The sequence below is a fragment of the Anabrus simplex genome, chromosome 8, assembly GCF_040414725.1.
Source record: "Anabrus simplex isolate iqAnaSimp1 chromosome 8, ASM4041472v1, whole genome shotgun sequence".
NCBI classification, from domain to species: Eukaryota; Metazoa; Arthropoda; class Insecta; order Orthoptera; family Tettigoniidae; genus Anabrus; species Anabrus simplex.
The window spans coordinates 146969669-146995170 of NC_090272.1; the positions used below are offsets into that span (position 1 = coordinate 146969669).

At 40.8% G+C, this 25502-nt stretch overlaps 1 protein-coding gene across 6 annotated transcripts in view; it reads right to left on the reverse strand.

Moving 5' to 3' along the window:
- LOC136878904 (uncharacterized) overlaps window positions 1-25502 on the reverse strand; it is a 318860-nt gene that overhangs the window by 43678 nt on the left and 249680 nt on the right. For all 6 annotated transcript variants that reach the window (XM_068228857.1, XM_068228858.1, XM_067152497.2 and 3 more), the window contains 2 exons: window positions 8865-8973; window positions 6258-6431 (listed from right to left, as the gene is read on the reverse strand). In XM_068228857.1, coding sequence (XP_068084958.1) covers window positions 6258-6431; window positions 8865-8973 — 283 coding nt within the window. The remainder of the gene's footprint in view (window positions 1-6257; window positions 6432-8864; window positions 8974-25502) is intronic.

A 25502-nucleotide genomic window follows, 5' to 3' on the forward strand; every position in this document is an offset into this window, starting at 1 on the left:
TCATGAATTGGTATCCAGAGTCGGTATTTAATGTCAACAGTTGATATCTTTTCCGGTCTAGAAAACCAAGAATAACGGCCAAGAGGATCCATCGTACTGACCACATGACACCTCGTAATCTGGAGGCCTTCGGGCTGAGTTGCGGTCACTACGTAGGCCATGGCCCTTCAGGGCTGTTGCGCCATGCGGTTTGGGTTGATATCTTTTGATCAAGAGATATTTATTGCTCTTGGATGACAACTATTCATATAAGTTTCTAAAAGGAATAAGAATTCGTAATGGAACTTTCAACTTAACACAAAATGTTACTTAGATTTTACTTGACGCTATGGAGCAATAAAGAATTAAGTTCTTTTTATTAGAGGGCATTTCAAAGCAAATTAATTTTAGATGGAAGTTAATACAATCCAAAACATTATTCATTTACTGGTATGATTTGCAAAACCAAATGAATTCCATGGTGCTATAGCCCTAATGGGCCTTGGCCTGCCAAGCAACTGCTACTCAGCCCGAAGGCCTGCAAATTATGAGGAGATGCGTGGTCAGCATAACAAATCCTCTTGACTGTTATTCTTGGCTTTCTAGACCAGGGCCACTATCTCACCGTCAGCAGATAGTTCCTTCATTGTTCTCGCGTAGGCTGAGTAGACCTCGACCATCCCTTGGATACAGGTAAAAATTCCTGATCTGGCCGAGAATCATACTTGAATCCTCCGGGAAAAATGTAGGCTCTCTACCTTTATACTGCAGGACCATCTGGTGTAATTCACAGGATATGGAATGGAAATGGAAATGCCCTATCAAATTGGTAATCCTCAAGTAACTATCTCAAACAAGATGAAGGGTTTTTCCAGTGTCCCACTAGGTATCTTAGTACAAGATCACTAAAATATTCCAAATAAGCTTTAATTTCACAAGGTGGAAGTTTAACATCCTGAATTGATGGGCTTGGAGAGGACAAGGGGGGAAGTGGTTTTTAAATAATGATACAATATTATGACTATGATAAAGCAATTAAGGATACTGGTACCATAAATAAAGGTATTACATGTCTATCCCTACGTCCTATTTCGTCCCATTTTGTAACACAAGGTCGGGGATAAAATAAACAAATGTATGATATCAATATATTTCAAATAGAAAATGAGCTGCTGAATTTATAATTGGGATTAGGTAAAACTGTGAAATACCGTATTTTGACAATTCACTAAATTGGGAAAGGGCTGGTCGATTTATAAGGACTGATATGTCTACTTTCTATCTATGTGGTGGAAATAATAATCTTGTTCTTACCGGACGAGTTGGCCATGCGGTCAGGAGAGCGCGGCTGTGAGCTTGCATCCGGGAGATAGTGGGTTCGAATCCCACTGTCGGCAGCCCTGAAGATGGTTTTCTGTGGTTTCCCATTTTCACACCAGGCAAATGCTGGGGCTGTACCTTAATTAAGGCCACGGCCGCTTCCTTCCAACTCCTAGGCCTTTCCTATCCCATCGTCACCATAAGACCTATCTGTGTCAGTGCGACGTAAAGCAAAAAAAAAAAAAATCTTGTTCTTGGCACTGGCACCATCTGATACAAAAGCAGCATTCAAATCTTAAACTAGCAAGATACCCGTGTTTTGCTACGGTTTTAAAATGTCAGTTATTATTCAAAGTTTTACATTTTGGAGAGTCCACTGTCAGCTGTGCCTGTAAAATACGTCCTCAATTAGTACGTCAAACGATTTTGGGGGGATGATTATTTATTTTATAATCTGCCACTCACTTGAACCCCGTATGGAAGAATTTGAATGTTTTAAACCATATCTTATTTAACATCTAGGACGTAAAAGCAACCAACATGCGAAATTTTGATTTTGTACGTCGAACAGTAATGGAGGAATGAATACTTTTTTAAGGGGTGAATGTTTTGAAATATTTATTAACATCTAGGTTATAGAAGATAACCCTTCATAAAAAAGTCATGTTTGTGCCTGAAACGGTTTCGGAAGAATGGATATTGTGTTATCGAGAGTCAACCACCTTAGGGGAGAAATATTTTGAAGTATACGATATTTTACACCTAGGGCATAAAAGAAGACCGTTCTCGCAAAATTACAACTTTGTACGCCAAACGGTTTTGGAGGGATGAATAATTTCGTTTACGGAGCTAAACTTATTTAACACTTTAGCGGTGGAACGTTTAAAAATATTTCATATTCCACACCTAGGATTTAAAATACTGTATACACTGCTGTTTGGAAATTTGTCTTCGTACGTTAAACCGTTTCGGAGGAAGGAATGAATGTATTTTTTTTTTCGGATCCTAACTCTCATTTAACTCTCTGAGGGGTTAAATTTGTTTCAAACCTTCTGTTATTTAACACCTAGGATATCATTTGTTATTCTAATTTCGTAATTAAAATGGTTTCATCTAAACGTATATTTTTGCCATCATTCCTCGTGCCCCAGTCAAAACCCCTTACGGGTGTACTGTTTTATGTCCACTTCTTATTTGTTTCCTCATAAAAAGAATTCAACTCCTTTTACACCTCCCTCCCCCCCCCCCTAAGTTGATCCTTCCAACAAAAAATGCGTGTTTATTTTTAAAGGAGATTCCAAATAACAATTTTCACGTCCGTAACACCCTTCGTTTTTGAGATACAGGGGTAAGTACCATCATACAAAGAATTCAACTCATTTTTCAATTCATTTACCCACCCTTAATTGGATTTTCTGAAAACAAAAGAATACGTGTTTCTTTATTTTTAAAGGAGATTCGAAATACAAATTTTCATGTCAGTAACATCTTCAGTTTTTGAGATATAAGTATCCTCATAAAAATAATTCAACCCTTTTCCAGTACTTTTTACACCCCACTTAAGTGGATTTTACGGAAACAAAAAATGCGTGTTTATTTTTAAAGGAGATTCCTTATACCAATTTTAACGTCTGAAATATTTTCAGATTTTGGGATACCAGTATCCTAAAAAATTTAATTAACCTCTCTTTCAGTCCTTTTTACTCCCCCCCCCCTCAAGTAATTTTTCCGAAAACAAAGAAGTATGTGTTACTTTATTTTTAAAAGAGGTTAAAAATACCAATTTTCACGTCTGTAACATGTTACGTTTTTGAGATATACTGTAGATATACTCATTTTAAAAATTCACCCCCTTTATCAGTCCTATCCCCCCCCCCCACATAAGTAGGCTTTCCAAAAAAAAACGCGTTTCTTTATTTTTAAATGAGATTCCAAATACCACTTTTAATGACTGTAACATCTTCAGTTTTTGCGATATAAGTATCCTTAAAAAAAGGTATTCAACCCTTTTCTCACCTTTGTTACCCCCTTAAGAGGATTTTTCCGAAAACAACAAATACGTGTTTTCTTATTTTAAAAGAGATTCTAAATACAAATTTTCACGTCTGTAACATCATCAGTTTCCGGAGGTGCATATGGCCCTGAGGTTCATTCAGCCTACACCAAAAATGAGTACCAGGTTAATTCCTGAGGGCAAAGGTGGCCGTGCGTAGAGCTAACCACTCTACCCCATCAAGCGCCGAGGTTACGAATAGTGGAAGCCTTTACCTTCCACCACTCCCAGGGCCTACATGGCCTGTACCGAGATGACTTAGCTTTTCTTTAACATCATCAGTATTTGATGTATAAGTATCCTCATACAAAGAATTCAATTCTTTCTTCACTTCTCTTCACCCACCCCACCCTCTTAAGTGGATTTTCGAATAAAAAAGTGTTTATTTTTAAAGAAGGATCCAAATACACATTTTCATATCTGTAACATCTTCAATTTTTGAGGTGTAATTATCCACATAAAAAAATGTCAACACCTTTTAGTCCTTTTTACACCCCCCACTGAAGTGTTTTTTCCGAAAACAAACAAATACTTGTTACTTTTATTTTTAAAAGAGATTAAAAATACCAATTTTTACGCCTGTAACGTGTTAAGTTTTTTATATATACTGTATATATGCTCATTTTAAAAATATAGTCCGGCTCCATGGCTAAATATTTAGCGTGCTGGCCTTTGGTCACAGGGGTCCCGAGTTCGATTCCCGGCGGGATCGGGAATTTTAACCATAATTGGTTAATTTCGCTGGCACGGGGACTGGGTATTTGTGTCGTCTTCATCACCATTTCATCCTCATCATGACACGCAGGTCGCCTACGGGTGTCAAATCGAAAGACCTGCATCTGGCGAGCCGAACTTGTCATTTCATTTTAAAAAAGTATACCCCCTTTAACACTTCCCCTTAAGTGACTTTTCAGAAAACAAATGTTGCGTTTTCTTTTACTTTTGCAGGAGATTCTAAATACCAATTTTCGTGTCTTTCACATGTTACGTTTTTGAGATATACTCATTTTAAGAATTCACCCCCTTTGTCACTCCTGTTCACCACCCCTTAAGTAGATTTTCCAAAAACAAAAAAAAACAAAAATACATGTTTCTTTATTTTTAAAGGAGATTCCAAATATCAGTTTTCATGTCTTTAAACTGTTCAGTTTTCGAGATAGATACACTCATTTTAAAAATTCAGCCTCCTTTTCACCCCCTTAGTGACGGAGTATCCAAAAATCCTCCCTTACTGAGCACATTGTACAGCCCGCCTGGTGGCCATGATCGTTAAGGCGCTGAAGTCTAAAAACGGTCTAACACCGAGGTTAGCCGGTTCGAGTCCCGTTGGTCGAAAAAATTTTCACCATCAGAATGTTGGCCGGCAGGGTAGGGGAGGTGGTGGTATACAATTTCTAATCACTAGATTGCGTGCTCATATGGAGTGAGGGCATATGACGCTGTTGATGGTGATTCGTCCGTCGGATGGGGACGTTAAGCCTTGAGCAGACCCCTTGGTGCTATTCGACAGGAGTAGGCTATGTGCCGGCACCGGGTTTCACCCTCTCCCTACTATCATATATCACGTCATTCATTTCATCTCTCATTAACTCCTCTGATGAGGTTGACGTCAGGAAGGGCATCCGGTCATAAAAACCGCCACGACAAATTCATCTCACCTCATACCCGACCCCGTAGGGAAACGGGACAAGGGTTGGACAAACAAACTGAGCACATTGTACATTGTAATATGAATGTATCCCCAAAATTTCATTTCTTTATGTCCAGTAGTTTTGGCTCGGTGATGATGAGTCAGTCAGTCAGTCAGTCAGGACAAGTTATTATATCTATCTAGATTAGACAATAACTTACAGTGAGAACTTATGAAATTGTTATTTTCCAAGAATATATATTCTATACCACACCTGGGAAACTGGAATTGGAAAATGATGATGATGATGATGATGATATATTATATACAGTCAAGGGTATCTACAGGATTTTTTCTTTTACAGAGAGATACATGAAGTATTGAGATATTCCAGTTAAGAGTTTTATTATTATTATTATTATTATTATTATTATTAAGTTATAACATATCTGTGTGTTCTACTATCTACAGATAGATCCAACGAACTATGAACCGCTTGGCTTTACTTTTTCTGCTGAGCGCACATGTGCTCAGCTGGTGATGGGGACAAGGTCTGAAAGTGATTGAGTTCCATTCAATTACTACACATGGTGTATTTGTACTGTATTTAATCGTGAAGTGAAATATGGCTCAGTATATGTATTCTACTGCACAACGTATATTTATTTATGATTTTTATGGGTTAACTTAGTTCGTCAAGTTCAAAGATGATTTTCAGAAATATTTTCGGATGTAAACAGTCCAGGTCATACAACAATCCATAAACTTTATAATACATTTCAGGCTATGGGTAGTGTTCAGTTTAAGAAAACTAACAGGCAGCATAGGGTTCTCACTGAGGAAACATCAGATGACATCGATTACCGTTTGGAGAATTCCCCCTAAAAGTCACTTAGGCAACTTTCACTTGAAACCATTGCAGTAACTTTTCTATGCCATAAACCTTGCAGTCATACCTCCGACACAGCCCATTCATTTCTACGAGTATATAAATAACTTTTCCATAGTCTTTGCTTCTCTCATCTCATCTATAGCAGAGATCAAAACAGTAAGCTTGTTGTTATATGTGACTGATCGTGATCATAGCTACAAAACCTCCAGTTTTGCATGCAGTATGAAACACAGTGTCACGATATTTTACTTCAAAATCCCACATGTATTGATTGAGATTAGAACCACGGTTGCCTAGGTGTGAATCTAGTGACGACGGCATTCGGCTTATACTGTATAGCAGAGATCTCTTAGGTAAAAATATAGTTGTAAATAATATCTTACCTGCATGCTCCCATTTTACTGAACGTTTCTTGCGGTTGATATACATGGACTGACCCTTGCTCTGCTTGTTACTGATATCACTCAGGGATTGTGAGATGCGTCTCGCCAACTCCACCTGATCTTCCACAGTTGGATGGTGAGGAGAATAGAAGCTTGAAGAAGCATACATCTTCCCTGAAAGAGGCAGAATAATTTAGAACTAAAAATGTCATTGTAGCAATCATTACAATTAAGAAATAGATGATAACTAGACTAGTGTACTGCTTAATTGATTGATCTTTGAATTACAGATTTATTATATTTATTCTTAATAGAAAAGGACCCAAACCTCTTGAAGATGGTAGTCATATGACACACATTATCTGTTTTATCTGATAGCTTTTGTGTAAAAAAATGACTTAAGAACTTATTTGCAACTGCATCCATGTCTTTTTTTTAAATCGCAGTAGACTCCAACCAATGGTTAATCACTGCTTCTGTTACTTCAAGTTGTTCCATGAGTTTTGCTATAATCACTTATGACCGTTCATATGTATTATTAGTTGGTTCATTCCTAACTTATCTCTTCATTACAGTCCGACTCGTTGGCTGAACGGTCAGCGTACTGGCCTTCGGTTCAGAGGGTCCCGGGTTCGATTCCCGGCCAGGTCGGGGATTTTAACCTTAATTGGTTAATTCCAATGGCACGGGGGCTGGGTGTATGTGTAGTCTTCATCATCATTTCATCCTCATCACGACGCGCAGGTCACCTACGGGTGTCAAATAGAAAGACCTGCACCTGGCGAGCCGAACCCGTTCTGGGATATCCCGGCACTACAAGCCATACGACAATTCATTCATTCTTCATTACAAATAGTCTTGCCTTCCTGCCATTGTTCCCACCTAGTTTACGATTTGTTATTGGTATGTTCCAAAGTTCTTGTCATGTTACCCCCAAGAACAGGAAACTCATGGTCCACATATCTTGTTCAGAACTATTAAACTGAAGAAATCGCAATGCAAGGGTTCTCCAGCCTGTGAACTGATTTTCTCCAATTGCAGTTCAGTTCAATTCATTTGAAAACCAAGGGTGAAAGCACTGTAGGCTTATTGTCTTTGCTATGCTTGATTCTGTTTTCTCGAACATACTGATTTTCCCTCTTTTCAGTACAGGCCTATTCGCTTCCGTGGAAATTACGAACTGGAAGCTGAAATACAGTTTTAAGTTAATTAGTCCTATTTGGTCGAAATCATCAAACTGTTCTTCAGTTTTTTCTTACATAATTCCAACAAAATGGTAATAAAATAATGTATGCGTTATTTAATTGCCAGTTCGACATTATATTAGCAAATGGAAAGAAAGATTAATGAATTTAGTACCGTATACAGTAGCAATAGCGGCGATTGGGGGGTTGGGGCGAGTGGGGGCAGTCGCCACCCCCACTTTGTGGAGAGACAAAATTCCAGCCACCTTAATTTTTTTTAAGTTTCGGCAGACTGAAGAATCAAACAGTTATTTAAAAGCCGACTGAAACTACGAATTACATATAAAAAAGCAATTTGTTCAGTCCCTATTTTCTTTTACAGCTAATTCCTTCTTTTAATTTCATTAATTATTAAGAAAAATACTCAGCGGAAATACGCACAAAATATCGTTCGTTGCGGCTAACCGATTCGTACAGTCACAGCAAGTAGTCGGTAAGTAATGGAGACTCGCTCAGCAGCATGTAGCATGTGCTGTGAGGAAGGGTAGCAGAAGTATACTGTATTTTTGCCAAGGTCATGGACATCAAATAAAGTCCGAATAATAATAATAATAATAATAATAATAATAATAATAATAATAATAATAATAATAATAATAATAATAATAATAATAATCGAGCTCGATATTTTCATTATTTACTCATGGGTTAGAGAATTGTTTCCAAGTTATACTAGTCCATTACAGTCCGACTCATTGGCTGAATGGTCAGCGTAATGGCCTTCGGTTCAGACGGGCCCGGGTTCGATTCCCGGCCGGGTCGGAGATTTTACTCGCTTCTGATTAATTTTCTGGCTCGGGGACTGGGTCTTTGTGTCCGTCCCAACACACTCCTCTTCATATTAACACAACACACTACACTAACAACCACCACAGAAAACACGCAATAGTGATTAGGCTACATCCCTCCATATAGGGTTGGCGTCAGCAAGGGCATCCAGCCGTAAAACAGGACCCAATCCACATGTGCGACGCAGTTCGTACCTGCGACCCCACAAGTGCGGGAAAAGCGGTAGGAAAAGAAGAATAAGAAGAGTCCATTACACTTGCATCACAATACCGACATAATACCATGTAGAAGTACCGAAGTATATTCCCTATGACTGCTTCGAAGGATACATGATAAACTCATACGAATGAAAATATTTCACACCCCCCTAATACTGGAGCTGGTTATTTGCCTGAAGAGAGCCTCTTTTTGGCTCTAGGTCCTGGGAGTCAGCTTCTGAGGGCGACCGTTTAACAACGGTTGAAAGGGATTCAAATTAATAATTAATTTACATTTAAAACTGTAGCGAAGTCAATATCATTCTTTGTTAAGAATGAAAGAATACAAACGCCCACACAATCTGCTGGATACTCACTCGATCTGGAAGGAGTAAGCTCTCCTGAGTCGCTGGCTGGTGTGAACAGCTTCTCCAGGTCGATAGGTTTGGACGGGAGTAAGCCATCGGTCGTGGTGGAGTTCTCATCCTGCAACCCAACAAGACAACAATGAACATCCGCCTTCCTCCATGCCTCTGTTTAACAAATTCACAAACACAAGCCTTTGAAGATAATAAGTCCTTTTGATTATCTTCTGGCTCTTTGTTTTATCTTAGTCAAGAGATGAGAGGGAACTGAACACTCGGCGCATAGGCGCCGGAGTATTTTTAAAGTAGAATAAAGTTGAGACTCATCGTCTGTTTTAAGAAGACAATATTATGTTAGGCATAACATGATGGAAATGACACTGGGTAAGATTATCATAATAATTAGATGTAAAGAGAAAACATTCCTCTACAAAGATTACCAATGATAATATCTTGGGAATAGAGAGAATGTGGGATTCATTAATGTTTGACGTTCTTATTTTAGAAATATGAGATAAGGTGAGGCTAGTAATCTACGATAATCTTAGTCTTCGTTCTTGATTCGACGGGTAGTATATTCCTCTAAAAATTATTTGCTACACCCTGTGGGTAGAATACATCCACGGTATCCCATGCCTGTTGTGAGAGGCGACCCCAGGAACCACGATTTACCGACTTGAGTCTGGCATTGCTTCCACTTCTATCAGGCTCGTCACTTTCATATCCGACCTACCTTGTCTGATTCTTGTTCTCTTCTGAATCCGTCGGTATTAGATTTGCGAGGCATAGAGAGTCTTTCGTTTTCCCTCCCTTCTTTTTCTTTTCCTTCTTCGAAGTGTCGGATCTCTTCCATTTTCCCTCGTATTAATGTTAAATAATAGGCCTAATAATGTTATTGGCTTCACGTCCCAATAACTACTCTTACGTGCCGGTAAATCTACCGACACGAGGCTGACGTATTTGAGCGCGGTCAAAAACCACCGGACTGAGCCAGGATCGAACCCGTCAAGTTGGGGACAGAAGGCCAGCGTCTCAACCGTCTCAGCGCGGCTATGATTAGTGTTGAGAGTTGTATTTCGTCTTAAAACAATGATCACCACCACCACCACTTAAATCATTCGCTTGCGTAATGTAGCCTATAGTTCTTATGTTTCAAATTGTAGAACCTCTCAGAGCAACTGGTTGTTCGATATTATTGCTAATCAGTACTGAGCTTCTTAACGAAATAGATGAAGGGTGGGGGACCATAAATCTGTAACTATTTCTCGTTACAGGTAATATTTTTTTTTTTGTCGTAAAGTTGGTCGTTTGAAATAACTGGGAAGAGTATATACATGGTTGAATTTTAGGTCCTAATCCGTCTACATCAAACAATTATTCATGATTATTGTCACCGTTCTACCGACTTTAATATAGGGACTCCAGACGTCACGAAAATCAGATTGGCCATGGCCAGCTTGGCTGGATACGTTTGTGGATATTCCCTGATTACATATATCGCTGTGGTCTGTTTAACAGGCCTACTTATTAGTAATATTTAGGCTGAGAATTGGGTTGAGTGTGCAGAAGCATGAAGAAAAATAGGTGTGCATACTTGCATTTATGTACAAAAATGAGGAATACGAGCGTAATACATATTCATGGTTGTTGCTGTAAATACTGGAATTTCATCGCTCTGCAAACATCAAAGAAAACACCCACATTCCTATTTCGGTCGCTGTAAGATTAAGTCTTTATCCTTTAATCCTTTCATCCTTTATCCTTCAATAAGTGCCCTCTCAGGACAGTTAACAGGGAGACTACTTTTTAGTGAAAGCAATGTTTAGAAAATACATCGGAAGGTACACTGCTTGCCAACTATTGCTCGCTTACTTCTCATCCACACAGTTGTTAAAATCAACTCAAATTATTCAAAGCCACCCCCTCCTCCCTGTTACTACTGAGGTATAAAGACTCGGTTAGGCCGGGTTCGATTCCCGGCTCGACATGGAGGATTTAAGTCCTAGTGTGCATCAACAAGGCCTGACAAGCGACCGCTGCTCAGCCCAAAAGGCCTGCAGATTACGAGACGTTGTGTGGTCAGCATGACGGATCCTCTCGGCCGTTATTCTTGGCATCCTAGACCGGGGTCGCCATCTCACCGTCACCGGGAATCGATCACGGGGCCTCCAGGTAAGAGGCAGACACGCTACCCCTACACCGCGGGGCCTCGACACCTAATACCGTTGAGGCTGGAAAAGAACAAGAGCTGATCAAGAGAGGGCGGATAGGAGAGATGAAAGTGAGGAGCCTAGCACAAATAAGTGGGAACAATGTCAGGACTCAGGTAGGGGCGCCTGGTTACCAACCCACGCTCCCGAGTTAAGAGCCCCTTTCAGTCTCCTCTTACGACAGGCAGGGGATACCGTTGATGTTACTGTCCACCCCCACCCACACGGGGTAGGTTTTCGAGGCCTAGAGAGTTTTCATTTCCACGCCCTTCGTGACCTTGTATGTTTTGGTCGATACCTTCATTTTTCGAAGTGTCGGACTCCTTTCTTTTTCCCCCCACTGATTAGTATTGACAGAGGATGGTTGCCCAGCTGTACTTCCTCTTAAAACAATAACCACCACCACACCACCAGTCACTGAGTTTCGGGCTGACTTACGGCTTTCTGGACGTTATTAATTCAACTATTGACAGTTTTAAAGTTCTAAAGGAATTCTGTGAGTAGAGAGCATGTCCAGAGGAGCTTGCCGATTGTGTGAACTTCCTGGCATCTCTCTTCAAAGAATTCTTCTGACTTTCCGCTCAGTCAGTCCAATTTTCACTTTTCCAAATAGCCGATTAACTACCGTCCGAACAAACAAATCACAACAAAAGAAGCAGCAGGAGAGACTGCTCAGAAAATAGCATCACTGGGAATAGCTGTCGAATTTAGAACTAGTTGATTTCTTTTTTCCTGGCTATCAATTCATCCGTGCACTATTCTTTATTTTTTCTAAACCTGAATCGTGACGACTGGCGAGTCCGTTCTAGACTGCAGAAGACATGTATGGTTTGAAAGGTACGAAAGCAACTGATACATGAGGAGCTATATTTTATTCTGTTCGGTACGTACTGTACTTCCTAAATTAATCTTCTCCCTCATCCACGAATCACCGGCAACTGCGGAGAGAGTATTCTTTTATTGTAATCAAAACCAATACACGCAGCTGGTTTTCTTATAATACAAAGTAACAAAATGTTACAAAACGTAATTTATAGTTTACTTGTATTTATCTCACAAATACTTCTTGAACGTACCTTTAATATTTAGAAATTGAGCGAGCTGGCCGTGCGGTTAGGGTCGCGTAGCCGTGAGCTTGCGTTCGGGAGATAGTGGGTTCGGTCCTTACTGTGGGTAGCCCTGAAGATGGTTCTCCGTGGTTTCCTATTTTCACATCAAGCAAATATTGGGGCTGTCTGTACCTTAAATAAGGCCACGACCGCTTCCTTCCCACCCCTAGCCCATTCCTATCCTATCGTCGCTATAAGACCTATTTGTGTCGGTGCGACGTCCCTTACCACGTCACACTGTTTCGTTAGCGGCAACTTCATTTGTTATTGGTTCCGGATGATGTAGAAACGTAAATCCTTCCGCGATTTCTTTTCTCCTCCTCCCGTTCTGATTGGCTATATTATTTACGTTCCTTTCGATGATTATTTATTTACATTTTTATACAGATATTCTATTAGGGCCTACGTCTGATTTTCTTAACTTAATATGTTTCTTTTACTTCTATTAGGTAATTTTAGTCTTTAGCCTCTTTCAGCTTTACTTTTTTTTGTACGTTCTTCGCCTCGCCTTTTCGAATAAAAGGACTCTCTTCTCGACTCACGACGTCCGTAATTTCAATATTAATTGCGATAGAGTTATCTCTACGCTCGGTCGCTTTTGCGCTCACGAATTAACCTGGTGGTACTCATTTCTGGAGTAGGCTGACGAGGGAAGTACTGGCATCTGTGTTGGAACGTTTCGAACTGCAGGGGAAACTCAAACATGGTCGCTGAAAATCACGGCAGGGTTTTTTTGCTTGTACAATTACGCAATTGATCAAATGATTACTTCAAGTAGTTGCAGTTACAGCTGAACCTCGATATCTCGAATCACCTCGGGAACAACATTTTATTTCGAATGATCGAAATTTTGAATTCCCTTTTTTGATCATGGTTGTCTAAGAGAAGGAGGATTTTCCTTCCTTCACGTTGAAGCTTCTTGTCAATACCATGCAGTCAAGAATCGTAAATGGAGTTTGTCATCCACGACTTCCTGTTGCTTTTGTTCGTGACCGTTAATGACTTCACACCCGGAAAACAGCGAGGCTTCACGGATTTTCCGATTACTAGAAGCTTTAGTTTTTCAGCTCGCGTCATATTAGCACCCAGCATCTTTAATTTGATCAACACATTTCTTTAATTGGAAATAAATTTCAATAATATTATTAACAGTAATATACCTCTGCTTTGGTTAAAGGTAAATAAGGATGTAATCATCTAAGATCAGGTCGAAACTGATTGCAATTTATCACTTCTTATTTAAGGTAGATTGAGAGATCAATACATTTTGAATGCAAATATGCTAATATGCTCTTTCCAAGGCGCCTTGATTCCATTCGTGGTATAATCCTAATAATAAAATAAAAAAGGTGCTAATAATTGATCATGATATAATATTTGATCATTCTTATAAGATATTATAAGATGTTGTTATTTATATATATATTATTTTCCCCCCGACATACTCTTCACCTTCAAACGTCAGTGTCTTTCTAGGCAAGCATATGTGGAAGAAAGTAGTCTCATCAACATTAAACTCGACTTAGGACTGTACTCCTCTAACAAGGCTGGTAAAACGTTATCTCGGTAATGTTTGCTATCCACTTCACTGACTGCAGCATTTCCACCTGACATTACCATTTACTCTATTCCATTCCGAAGTTTAAATTTTTCCAGCCACCTCAGGGGTTTAAACTTTGTTAGACGTGTGCAAAATTTCGAGGCCCCAGTTAAGTTTAGTATCGCATCCACATGCCCAAGACTGCTCTTTCATTAGGTTGAAAAATGTTGCACGAGATATGACGGCCTCCGACAATTTGTTTCAGTCCCCTCAAAACTATTAAAACAGAACAGCGATTCTAATGCCATCAAAAAAGCCCTTTAAATGACCTCTTTTGCTTTCAAGTCAACCTAGCTATATGTAGAAGAAATTTTATAATTACAAATTGAAAGAAAAGGAAAGAAAGAATTTTTAAAGGAATGACACATTTTTAAATGCACAAAACGTGTTCCCTTATCATCTAAAATAAATATTTAAAACTTTATAGAAAAATTGAACTCCATCTACATCTTTAAGATGGGAGTGAACCGAATTTCACTGGGTCACTCGAATGAAAAAAGGGCGTATATGCGTAGCAGTTTTCGACACTGCCGTATGTATATGCATGTTAAGTCATCATCTGGAGGCTAGTTGTATCCTCAAATAACACTATCGAAGATTCTGAAGTTTCAGGGAAACAGAGAAAGGCGATAGCGGTGCCATATTTAGGTGCACTGGACAAGATAAAGAGTGAAGTAGTTTTACATTACTCTCTTTATTGAGCTACTGCAATAAGACTGACTCTTTGAAAAGCGTCTTTCATAGTATCCAGCACTGCCCAGACTTCACAGCTTCGATATTTTCACAGCTATAAATGAGACTGAGACCTAAGTGAAATCTACATTTTGTACTGGTCTGGCCCTACTTCTTCTACCAAGAGAACAAGCATCGTATGAACAGTAGAGATACATTAGAATGACCAGGTGGGTCGGTAGATGCAGAGTGGGTCTCGGCCCATAAGTGGCCACGGCTGGCCCGTGATCGCACGGCTCTGCACTCTGAACGGCCAACCGCGCCGAGGAGGAGTGGCCACGGTTCTACCGTGGCTCTACGCCTCTGCATTCGGGAGACGGGACAGGGCTAGACCACACGGCTGGCCTCAACCGTCGGCTGTCCTGAGAATGGTTTTCCGTGGTTTTCCATTCCCCTGCACTAAGGCGAATGCCGGGACAGTCTCTAGTACAGACCACGGCTGCCAACCCCCTCATCTTCTCCGAGCATCTCCTTCACCGTAACAAATCTCCCGGTCTGAGAGACGGCGTCACCGTCTAAAAGGTCCGCCTCCCCCTTCATGGAGTTTTAAAGTTATTGTTACGTATTTAATTTAAAGGAATCAGGAAGTGAGCGTATTTCGTATATTTAACCATACTAACGTTGGTACAAATTTCTAAAAAACTAATTGTTTAAATTGAATAAAATCCCTGATATTTACACCATGACTCAGGACCCTTTGATCAGAGACAATGACAGGGGTCCTCGTCTGTTGAGATCCTGTGAAAGAAGGTGGCTCACACAGCTTTTCTTATTTCCTGCTATATCTATTACCTTTAAACTTATTCCTAATATTAAATTTCCTTATTCGTTCCATATTATGGGTCTAAAAATCAAACCCGATGGCGCAACAGCCCCGAAGGGCCATGGTCTACTAAGCGACCGCTGCTCAGCCCGAAGTTCTGCAGATTACGAGGTGTCGTGTGGTCAGCACGACGGATCCTCTCGGCCGTTATTCGTGGTTTTCTAGACCGGGGCCGCCATCTTACCGTCAGATAGGTCCTCAATTGTAATCACGTAGGCTGAGTGGACCTCGAACCAGCCCCCAGATGCAGGTAAAAATCCCTGACCTGGTCTAGAATCGAACCCGGGGCCTCGGGTAAGAGGAAGGCACGCTACTCCAACACCGCGGGGGCGGCATATTAAGGGTCGATATGGATAAAATAAAACTATAAACACAATAAGATTGCTCCCTCAATTCAAGCTTCTCCTTCAAATAACTACGACGAGTAAAACGTAAACAGAACGCTGAAATGATATTCAGCTGTTACTTACATTCGTACTAGCACCAGAGTAACCAACATGAAAAGCAGAGGTCAAAGAATGAAAGGGAGTAAAGCCGAAGAAAGTCTGCTGCAGCTGCGACAAACACAACTGAATGAACAACAGACAGAAGGGGGCGTGTCATAATGTCACCAGTGTTTACAGAATGCTCCCTCTTTCCTATCAGTATGCAGAAAACATACAAAAACAATGCATATTCATATTAAGGGAGAACTGGTGTTTAACTTAATGCAATGAAAAAAAAAAATATTTTGACGGATTTTTACTTCCTGGTTCCCTTAAAGTTTTCGCGTGGAAGTTTGTCCTTGTTGAAGCCCATATTGTCTGGGAACAGAAAGATCCTTCCACACGAATACTAAAAATAAGTGCTTAAGTGCGGCCAGTATCCAGTAATCGGGAGATAGTGGGTTCGAGCCCCACTGTCGGCAGCCCTGAAGATGGTTTTCCGTGGTTTCCCATTTTCACACCAGGCAAATGCCGGGGCTGTACCTTAATTAAGGCCACGGCCGCTTCCTTCCAATTCCTAGGCCATTCCTATCCCATCGTCGCCATAAGACATATCTGTGTCGGTGCGACGTAAAGCAAAGTAGCAAAAAAAAATAAAAATAAGTGATAATTCTATGTACGAATATATATGCGTCGCGCTATAGATATGTTGTACACGATTCCAACTGTCATTGGAACTGTCACCAATTAGCCTAACGAATCCGAGAACTGTGGATTCAACACTCATCTCGGCCATTTTAGACATTTTCTGTATCAACCCTTCTAACCCCATGCCTACTGAGGCTGAACTTGTACTTAAACGGCATCCAGAGTGGCACAATTCATATCAGCAAACCCGAAAAGTATCGATTCGACACTGATATTGGTCGCTTCCGATGATTTTTTCATGCCACTCACTCCCAACTGCCAACCGTAGGGGTATCAGGGGTGCGTACTTTTCTCCAGATAGTGAGCCATATGGATACCAAGTTTGGTTGAGAACTGTGCTGCAACTTACACACCCATGATTTCGGCCATTGAATATTTTATTTTTCATCCCTTTTCACCCCCCAGTGCGGATGGAGACTTAAATGTCATCCGGAGTGGCACTATTCATATCAGCGACCCCGAAAAATATGGATTCAACATAAATATTGATCGTTTTCGATGATTTTTTTCGTGTCACTCCCTCCCCACTACACCCCTAGGGATGTCTTACCCCCACAGTATTTCACTCCATATAGTATTACGTCATAGCCTATGTGTACCAAGTTTGATTGAAATTGCAGGCTTGCCTATAGACTTCTTCCTTTCTTTTTCTTTCTTTCTTTCTTTATTTCTTTCTTAACCAGATTACCCTACAGGTAGTGTGCTGGAGCCTGAGACATTGGGTCGGGGGATACAGCTAGGGAGGAGGACCAGTACCTCGCCCAGGCAGCCTCACCTGCTGTGCTTAACAGGGGCCTTGAGGGGGATGGGAAGATCGGAAGGTATAGACAAGGAAGAGGAAAGGAAGCGGCCGTAGCCTTAAGTTAGGTACTATCCCGGCATTTGCCTAAAGGAAAAGTGGGAAACCACGGAAAAGCACTTAGAGGATGGCTGAGGTGGGAATCGAATCCATCTCTACTCAGTTGACCTCACGAGGCTGAGTGGACCCCGTTCCAGATCTCGTACCACTTTTCAAATTTCGTGGCAGAGCCGGGAATCGAAGCCGGGGCTCCGCCGGGTGTGGCAGCTAATCAGACTAACCAATACACCACAGAAGCGGACTTTGCCTATAGACACCTGCCATTTTTGATTGTTTACAGTAGCTTCGCTGATCTCTCAACGTAAAGATATTGCTCCTTAACTCTGTGCAACTCGCTAAGTAAAGTCATTCATGACTTGAATTATTTACGATTACTCAAGTAGAATGGACTTAGAGACCTATCAATGTCTGATGATCCATCGGAAGATAATTTCCGCAGACAATAAAAAATAATGAAGCAAATCGGTCCAGTAGAACGGCCGGACGGACTGAACAAAACTGTTTTAGTAAACTTCTTTAATAACAGCTCTTGTTTTTTACAACTTGCTTTACGTCGCACCGACACAGATAGGTCTTACGGCGACGATGGGATAGTAAAGGCCTAGGAGTGGGAAGGAAGCGGCCGTGGCCTTAATTAAGGTACAGCTCTGGTATTTGCCTGGTGTGAAAATGGGAAACGACGGGAAACCATCTTCAGGGTTGCCGATAGTGGGATTCGAACCCACTATCTCCCGGATGCAAACTCACAGCTGCGCGCCCCTAACTGCACGGCCATCTCGCCCGCTATTATCAGCTCTACTAGGTGGTATTTTCAGAGTGAGTTTTCAATGCAAGGTTAGGTATATTCACTTTGAAAACATACATAGCAAATAAACGAGGTCGTCTACTGAATTATAGGAGAACTCATGTTAACAAGGGCACCGTTAAAATATTTTATCCTGGCAAGTTCACAAGACTGGTCGCAGACAAGGGCGTTAACAATGTTAAGGAATGTTTATGCTCCATCTGCGGTTCGATTTATCTAAATGCTCCATCTACTTAACAAATGAAGCAAGAAGAACGTTGAGGTCTGCCAAATACTTCTCTAATATGCATGGTGGTCGCCCAGATGGAAAAAAGCGAAGTGTTTCCACGACTAGGAATTGTGTTTTATAAATAGCTACGAATTAAATGCTGATCAATTACGGCGTTTTATTACTGGGCATCTGACGTATCAGGATTACAAACCAATCAGGAAATAAATATTGTCTCGATAACCATTAATGGTAATGGAACTGTTTTCTCTTCAGACTTCATCACGCAGTTCAAGTAGGATAAAATTCTTGTAAAATAGATAATTTATTATATTATAGGATCGCGAATGTTGATATACTGTAGATTTTGTAGAAATCTGCGATTATTGCGAGTCAACTTACCAAGCGAGTTGGCCGTGCGGTTAGGGGCGCGCAGCTGTGAGCTTGAATTCTGGAGATAGTGGGTTCGAACCCCATTGTTGATAGCCCTGAAGGTGGTTGTCCGTGGTTTCCCATTTTCACACCAGGCAAATGCTGTGGCTGTACCTTAATTAAGACTACGGCCGCTTCCTTTCCACTCCTAGCCCTTTCCTCTCCCATCGTCGCCATAAGACGTATCTGTGTCGATGCGACGTAAAGCAGATTGTAAAAAAGAAAAAAAAATCGAGTCGACTTTGTATTTACTATAGTTTATTAGTTCTTGTGGAAATCATGCCATGTCTTATCGAAAACAGTAATGAGTTGTTATTGAAGGGTCCAAATTAGCGCAGGAGACCGTGCAAATGTTACTTTTGACGTAGATTACCCACTACTATCGTTTCATTCCAGTGCTGAGTCCCTCGGTAAAAATGCCCTTGTCCCAAAAAGTGTATACTCCAGTCTTACTTTAATAATATAAAAACTATGAAAGCTAGGAAAAATATAACAGATTTGAAAAAAAATAAACGTACAGAGAGCCTATCCAAATAGCTTTCAAGGTCAGATGGCGTATTGATGAGTGGTGCGCGCATCCGCCATATCGTGGTAATTTTTTTCAGATCTTCATTTGTATCTGGAAAAAAATCGCCACAATACGGCGGATCGGAGCTCGGAGCGTGCGGTAAAATGAGTATACCGAGCTCGATAGCTGCAGTCGCTTAAGTGCGGCCAGTATCCAGTATTCGGGAGATTGTGGGTTTGAACCCCACTGTCGGCAGCCCTGAAGATGGTTTTCCGTGGTTTCCCATTTTCACACCAGGCAAATGCTGGGGCTGTACCTTAATTAAGGCCACGGCCGCTTCCTTCCCACTCCTAGCCTCTTCCTGCCTCATCGTCGCCATAAGACCTATCCGTGTCGGTGCGACGTAAAGCAAATAACCAGAAAAAAAATAAATTAAAAAAAAATGAGTATAACTCAGCACCGCGACCTGAAGACACGTACTGCGGGGTGTTGTTCGTTTTGTATCCGTGGGATCTATCTATACCCGAAACAATATTTATGAGAAAACTTGAAGGATTGTGAAATAGTTGTGAACTTAGCGAACATTCTGTCTTAGTAAATTAATTTAAGGAAGTTCAAGCCTACCGCAAACAGAAACAAGAAAAACAATGAACAAGTCAGAAGGAATTGATAAATCTCAAAATATCCGAGGCTGAATGGAAGAAAGTTTAAATGCAACGTAATAAAGACGAGGTGGCCGGGCGCCGCAAACCACTACCGAGTAAGTCTACTGCTCCTGTCTAGCCTAAGGAGGATAATACGCCCAAAGACACACAAAAAGATGTAACAGAATCGATGAAGACTAGAAATAGTGTGATTTGACAACTTTCACAAAAGGAGAGCCCAAAGTCGGCAATGGAAATTTTTACAGCAGAGCTGAACAGAAGTGTCGAGGTGTAAACAGTGCATTTCTACATTTTGAGTTCTTGCGCTACCTATATTTTTTCTTAACAAATTAAGTTACGCAGCAGTTCGAGACCTCGCCACTCAATGCCATGAACATTTGTATCACTGGTAAGAAAATTAGTGAAAACTGTAATTCTGTTTTTCACAAAATGCAGTTTTCTTAATAGCAACGGTCAATAATGAATATATTCTGAAGTATTGAATCTAGAATGAAATATTTTTTAAACGCTCAGTGTCTTCTACAAAGTTTAGAAACACACAACACTCAAAAATGAAAAATTCGACTTTAGGTTCCTTTCCGCGCAACGAGTCACACATATAATTTTCTAAACCTAAATTCTGTTCTATTCTAACACCCACCTAACACGTATCCAACGCCCAGAAGACCTGCCATTGCCCCGACACAGCCCTTGCGCATTTCAAAAAATTTCCAAAATGTCTGTGAACATAACAATCGTTAATTGTCGCAGGGAAAACCCACGGTTATGGGTGGCACAGCCGCAACAGTAACATTTGTGATAATTGTTAAGAAATTATAACTTTTAATTTTCAGTAACCTTGAAACAATACAGCTCTAGTTGTTCGGTAACCTAAATGATCAAAATATTTCCTACCACTGATTTAATAAGAGTAAAAAGATAAATTACACATGATTACGAGTGTGACAAGAAAAGGACACCACTTTTATGTCTGCCAAGTTCAATGCCTAGTGTCTGTGAATATTTCTACTTGAAAGACGTAATTATTTTTATACAAGTACCCAAAGTCTTGCCAGTTTTCATATCAGCATCTGTTAGTCAATAATCAATAAATTATCTCAAATATTAATTCTGTAATCAATGGCTACGGGAGTGACATATCCCTTGATTACACGTTATTTTCTAGCCAATGTAAGTTGATTTTCAATATATTCTCAAAAGGAATGTTAGAAATAGTTGTTTCATTTCAATTTATTCGAATGTTATGTGTTGCCTGCTGTTTAGAATTTTTGGCTGAGGTAACTGATAATTGTGACTCCCAAGATATTTCATTGGAATATATCCAAACTTTTCCAGACCTGTTCAGGTATGTCAATTACAATGAATCATTTTCCCTATTCATGACATGCCTACCAACCTGATATTGTTTCCAAGACATATTTTTAGGAACAGCACATATTTTTGCAGTGGAATAGTACTAACTCAATATAAAATTAATCATTTCAATTGAAATAATATTAAGCTGGACACATTTATTTACATAACGGGGCACAGTAGATTACTGTGATCCAATATTTCAACACCAAATATTCTATATTGTATTGTTTTACCCTTCAGTGTTTTCGTAATGTAAAGATGTAAATTTCACTTTACCTCTTTATCGATGCCATAGAGTAAATCAATTATTTTTAAGATGTTGATGACTCAGCTCAAGCACTCAGATGTAGAGTACTGTAAAGGGAGGTATACTCGTGATACAGGTAAGTTCGTGCTTTGAACAAGTCTCATGAACTTCCCTATTGCAGACTAAGAATTTCAACATTCCCCCCCTGAGTTCTCAACAGATGTCTCTAGCTAACTGCATTGGTCTTCATCGCTCCAGCGAACACATGACACTTGTTCAAAGACTTATTACGAATTTACATGTATCACGTACATACCTACTTTTACCCTACACTTAAAATATTTTAACATGCAACTTTGCATACTGAATGTTTTATCAGCAACTAAGAAAGAGAGAAATAAAGAAAGAGAGACAGGAAGAAAGAAAGAAAGAAAGAAAGAATTCCTAAAAGATTAGGAAAGAACTGAGAACTTGAAAAGAAAAGTGTTTTTCAGTGGTCAGGAAGAGTGTATTCTATTTCGTGGTGAGTGTCCTTGATTCCAGTTTAATTAAGAAAACAGAGTAATATTATCTTCTGTAGTTATTATAAGCTCCATATCTATAACCCGAATGAACATTTAGGAGATTAATGTTCTCTTGGACCGGACAAGTGGCTGCGCGGTTTGGGTCACGAAGCTAACAGCTTGCATTCGGGAGATAATGGGTTCGAGGCCCACTGTCGGCAGTCCTGAATATGGTTTTCCATGATTTCCCATGTTCACACCAGGCAAATGCTGGGGCTATATAATAAGGCAACGATCGCCGTAAGGAAGTGTGTAGAAATTCGTATACATTCAGTTAATAAATGAAATACTTCGTCACTCAATACTGTATACTTTGTAGGATAAAATAAACCGTGTATTCTATTACATTTTCTTTTGGTCTCTCTTTGCTAACAGTATTCTGTTCCACGTATATACTGTAGTGCTGTGCCATGCGGATTCATTATCTTTCAGATCCACGTCTGCAATTCATAAGAAGTCTGTCGATACCAGTTTGCCACCTTTAAGCACTCTGAAATGTCATCGACCTCGGGTGGAATGCGATCTTGAGATTTGAAGGTCAGTGCATTACTCTCCGAGCCAATCAATCTCGTTGCGAAAGAGATAATCAACAGATTAGGTATTTCGCTTACATGTTGCTGCCAAGCCTCACAGGAGAAAGGATATCTCTAAATAGTGTAGTTAAGGTAAAGCTCTTCCCTAGAGGTGCCTCTGGTGATGAAGTAATTGTACCCCTGTCTGCTTCTTGTGTCATCCCGTTTAACCTTGCCACACCAAGGCGGAGGTTGTATCAAACCTGATTTAAAATTCCTGCGCAAGCGCTACACTGTCACCGATTTGAATTATTCCAGGTCACTTTATTTGGTTTAAATTTCAAACATTCCTCCCCCACGTGAAGCTAATGTATCGTATGTCTGGTGGATTGCCTTGTGCAGTTTTCCATATCATGCTGCTATGTGCCATTATTAATTTCGTGTGGCTATTTCTAGTCGAGTGCAGCCCTTGTAAGGCAGACCCTCCGATGGGGGTGGGCGGCATCTGCCCTGTGTAACTGCGTGTTATTGTGGTGGAGGATAGTGTTATGTGTGGTGTGTTAGTTGCAGGGATGTTGGGGACAGCACAAACACCCAGCCCCCGGACCACTGGAATTAACCAATGAAGGTTAAAATTCCCGACCCGCCCGGGAATCGAACCCGGGACCCTCTGAAACGAAGGCCAGTACACTGACCACTCAGCCGACGAGTCGGACACTATGTGCCATGAAAAATACTGAAAAATAACAATACAGAGAATGTAAAACAACTGCAAATCGGTTATGAAAACATGCTTATGTTTTCTTTTACATGGTGATTTCGGCGAGTGCGCCGGTAATGTACGACAGTGATTTCTTTCAATCTGTACCATTTATCAAGAATCTAAAATCTCTGACTGCTGAGTAACTGTTACTAAATGCTGCATTCTTCTAGGAATTGTGTGAACGGCGGACAGCATTAATCTCTCATGGTCTCTATGTGCCTCTCAGCGGGACGTAAACTTGCCCAGTAGAAGTCGCGAAACGTCGGTAGATGCAGAGTGGGTTGATGTCCCATATGCTTTGTACTCTGACCGGCCAACCGAGCAGAGGAAAGTTGCCCACGTCTCTACCGTGGCTCTACGCCTCTGCATTCGGGAGACGGGCCTGGGGCACAGTGCCGGACTTCACGCCTGGTCCCACCCGTCGGCTGCCCTGATAATGGTTTTCCGTGGTTTTCCATTCTCCTGCACTAAGGCGAATGCCGGGACAGTTCGTAGTATAGGCCACGGCCGCCTACCCCCTCACCTTCTCCGCACATCTCCTTCACCGTAACAAATCTCCCGGCCTGAGAGATGGCGTCACCGTCTAAGAGGCCCGCCTCCCCCTTCAGGGGAGGAATGAAAACGTTTAGTAGTAGTAGTAGTAGTAGTAGTAGTAGTAGTAGTAGTAGTAGTAGTAGTAAGTCGCGAAAAAAGCACTTGTTTCCCGTTATACGTTTTAGCGTTCAAAACCTTTGTGAACGAACTACGTAAGTGCTCACAGATAGTACTGCGGTTCCTTTTTGCTTCTCCCACTCCTTTTTCTAAATTGAATGTCGAATCTACGGTTATTATCACTTGTATGGTATAGAAGGTTGGACGTCAATTGAACAACAGAAAAGTCTGGTAAAAGCCGTAGAAATGGATAGCAAGGCGACAATCTTTTAGTTCTACGTGACCGTTAATATCGTGATCATAACCACGAGAGGTCCAGTTGAACGTGGAGTCTGAACCACAGCTGCGTTCTTTTAGAGCCTATAACCATCAAGGTGTGGGCTGCTGTAAACGGAAGATCTCCAGAATAATACAGTAGTTCTTTTCCGAACATCTTGGAGGGCACCATAGTTTTACGGATGTTAAGGATAGGTATCCGGATTTCGATATACTGCTGTGTACTGAAGGGAGGAGAATTCATAATTTGTGCATCTGGGGAGCTGAGTTCACAGTGGCCCATTTCTAAACCGAGTGCGTGGATCTCTCTGATTGATTTCCTACTAACAGATAATGAAAATACTGCCATTTCGTCATGCAGAATGTGATAAAATGGGCTTATAAAGAGGTTCTTTAATTACAAGAATGTGTACTCCCCGTTAATTCCATCGTGGTGTACAAATATAGTTTTATACAGTATATCAATCAGATCATTTTCAACAAGCTGGGCTGAGTGGCTCAGATGGTTGAGGCGCTGGCCGTCTGACCCCAACTTGGCAGGTTCGATTCTGGCTCAGTCCGATGGTATTTGAAGGTGCTCAAATACGTCAGCCTCGTGTCGGTAGATTTACTGGCACGTAAAAGTACTCCTGCAGGGCTAAATTCAGGCACCTCGGCGTCTCCGAAAACCGTAAAAATAGTTAGTGGGACGTAAAGCAAATAACATTCTTATTAATTTTCAACAATATGTATTCTCCTTCTTACGTCTTTTAAAATATGCTAACCGGACGAGTTGGCCGTGCGGTTAGGAGCGCGCAGCTGTGAGCTTGCATCCGGGAGATAGTGGGTTCGAATCCCACTGTCGGCAACCCTGAAAATGGTTTTCTGTGGTTTCCCATTTTTTTAACCAGGCAAATGCTGGGGCTGTACCTTAATTAAGGCCACGGCCGCTTCCTTACCATTCCTGGCCTTTCTTATCTCATCGTCGCCATCAGACCTATCTGTGTCGGTGCGACGTAAAGCAAAATATCAAAAAATCCTATTTATCGTTGTAGGATTACTTAGAGTATTGATTTTCTTTTTTAAAAATTTATGAAACATAATTTAAGCAGCCTTGTTAGTTACAAAGTTAAGGAAGTCACTAATCATCATCATCATTATCATCATCATCATCATCATCATCATCCTTTCCCCTTATCCATCTCCTGCCCGGTCGGGG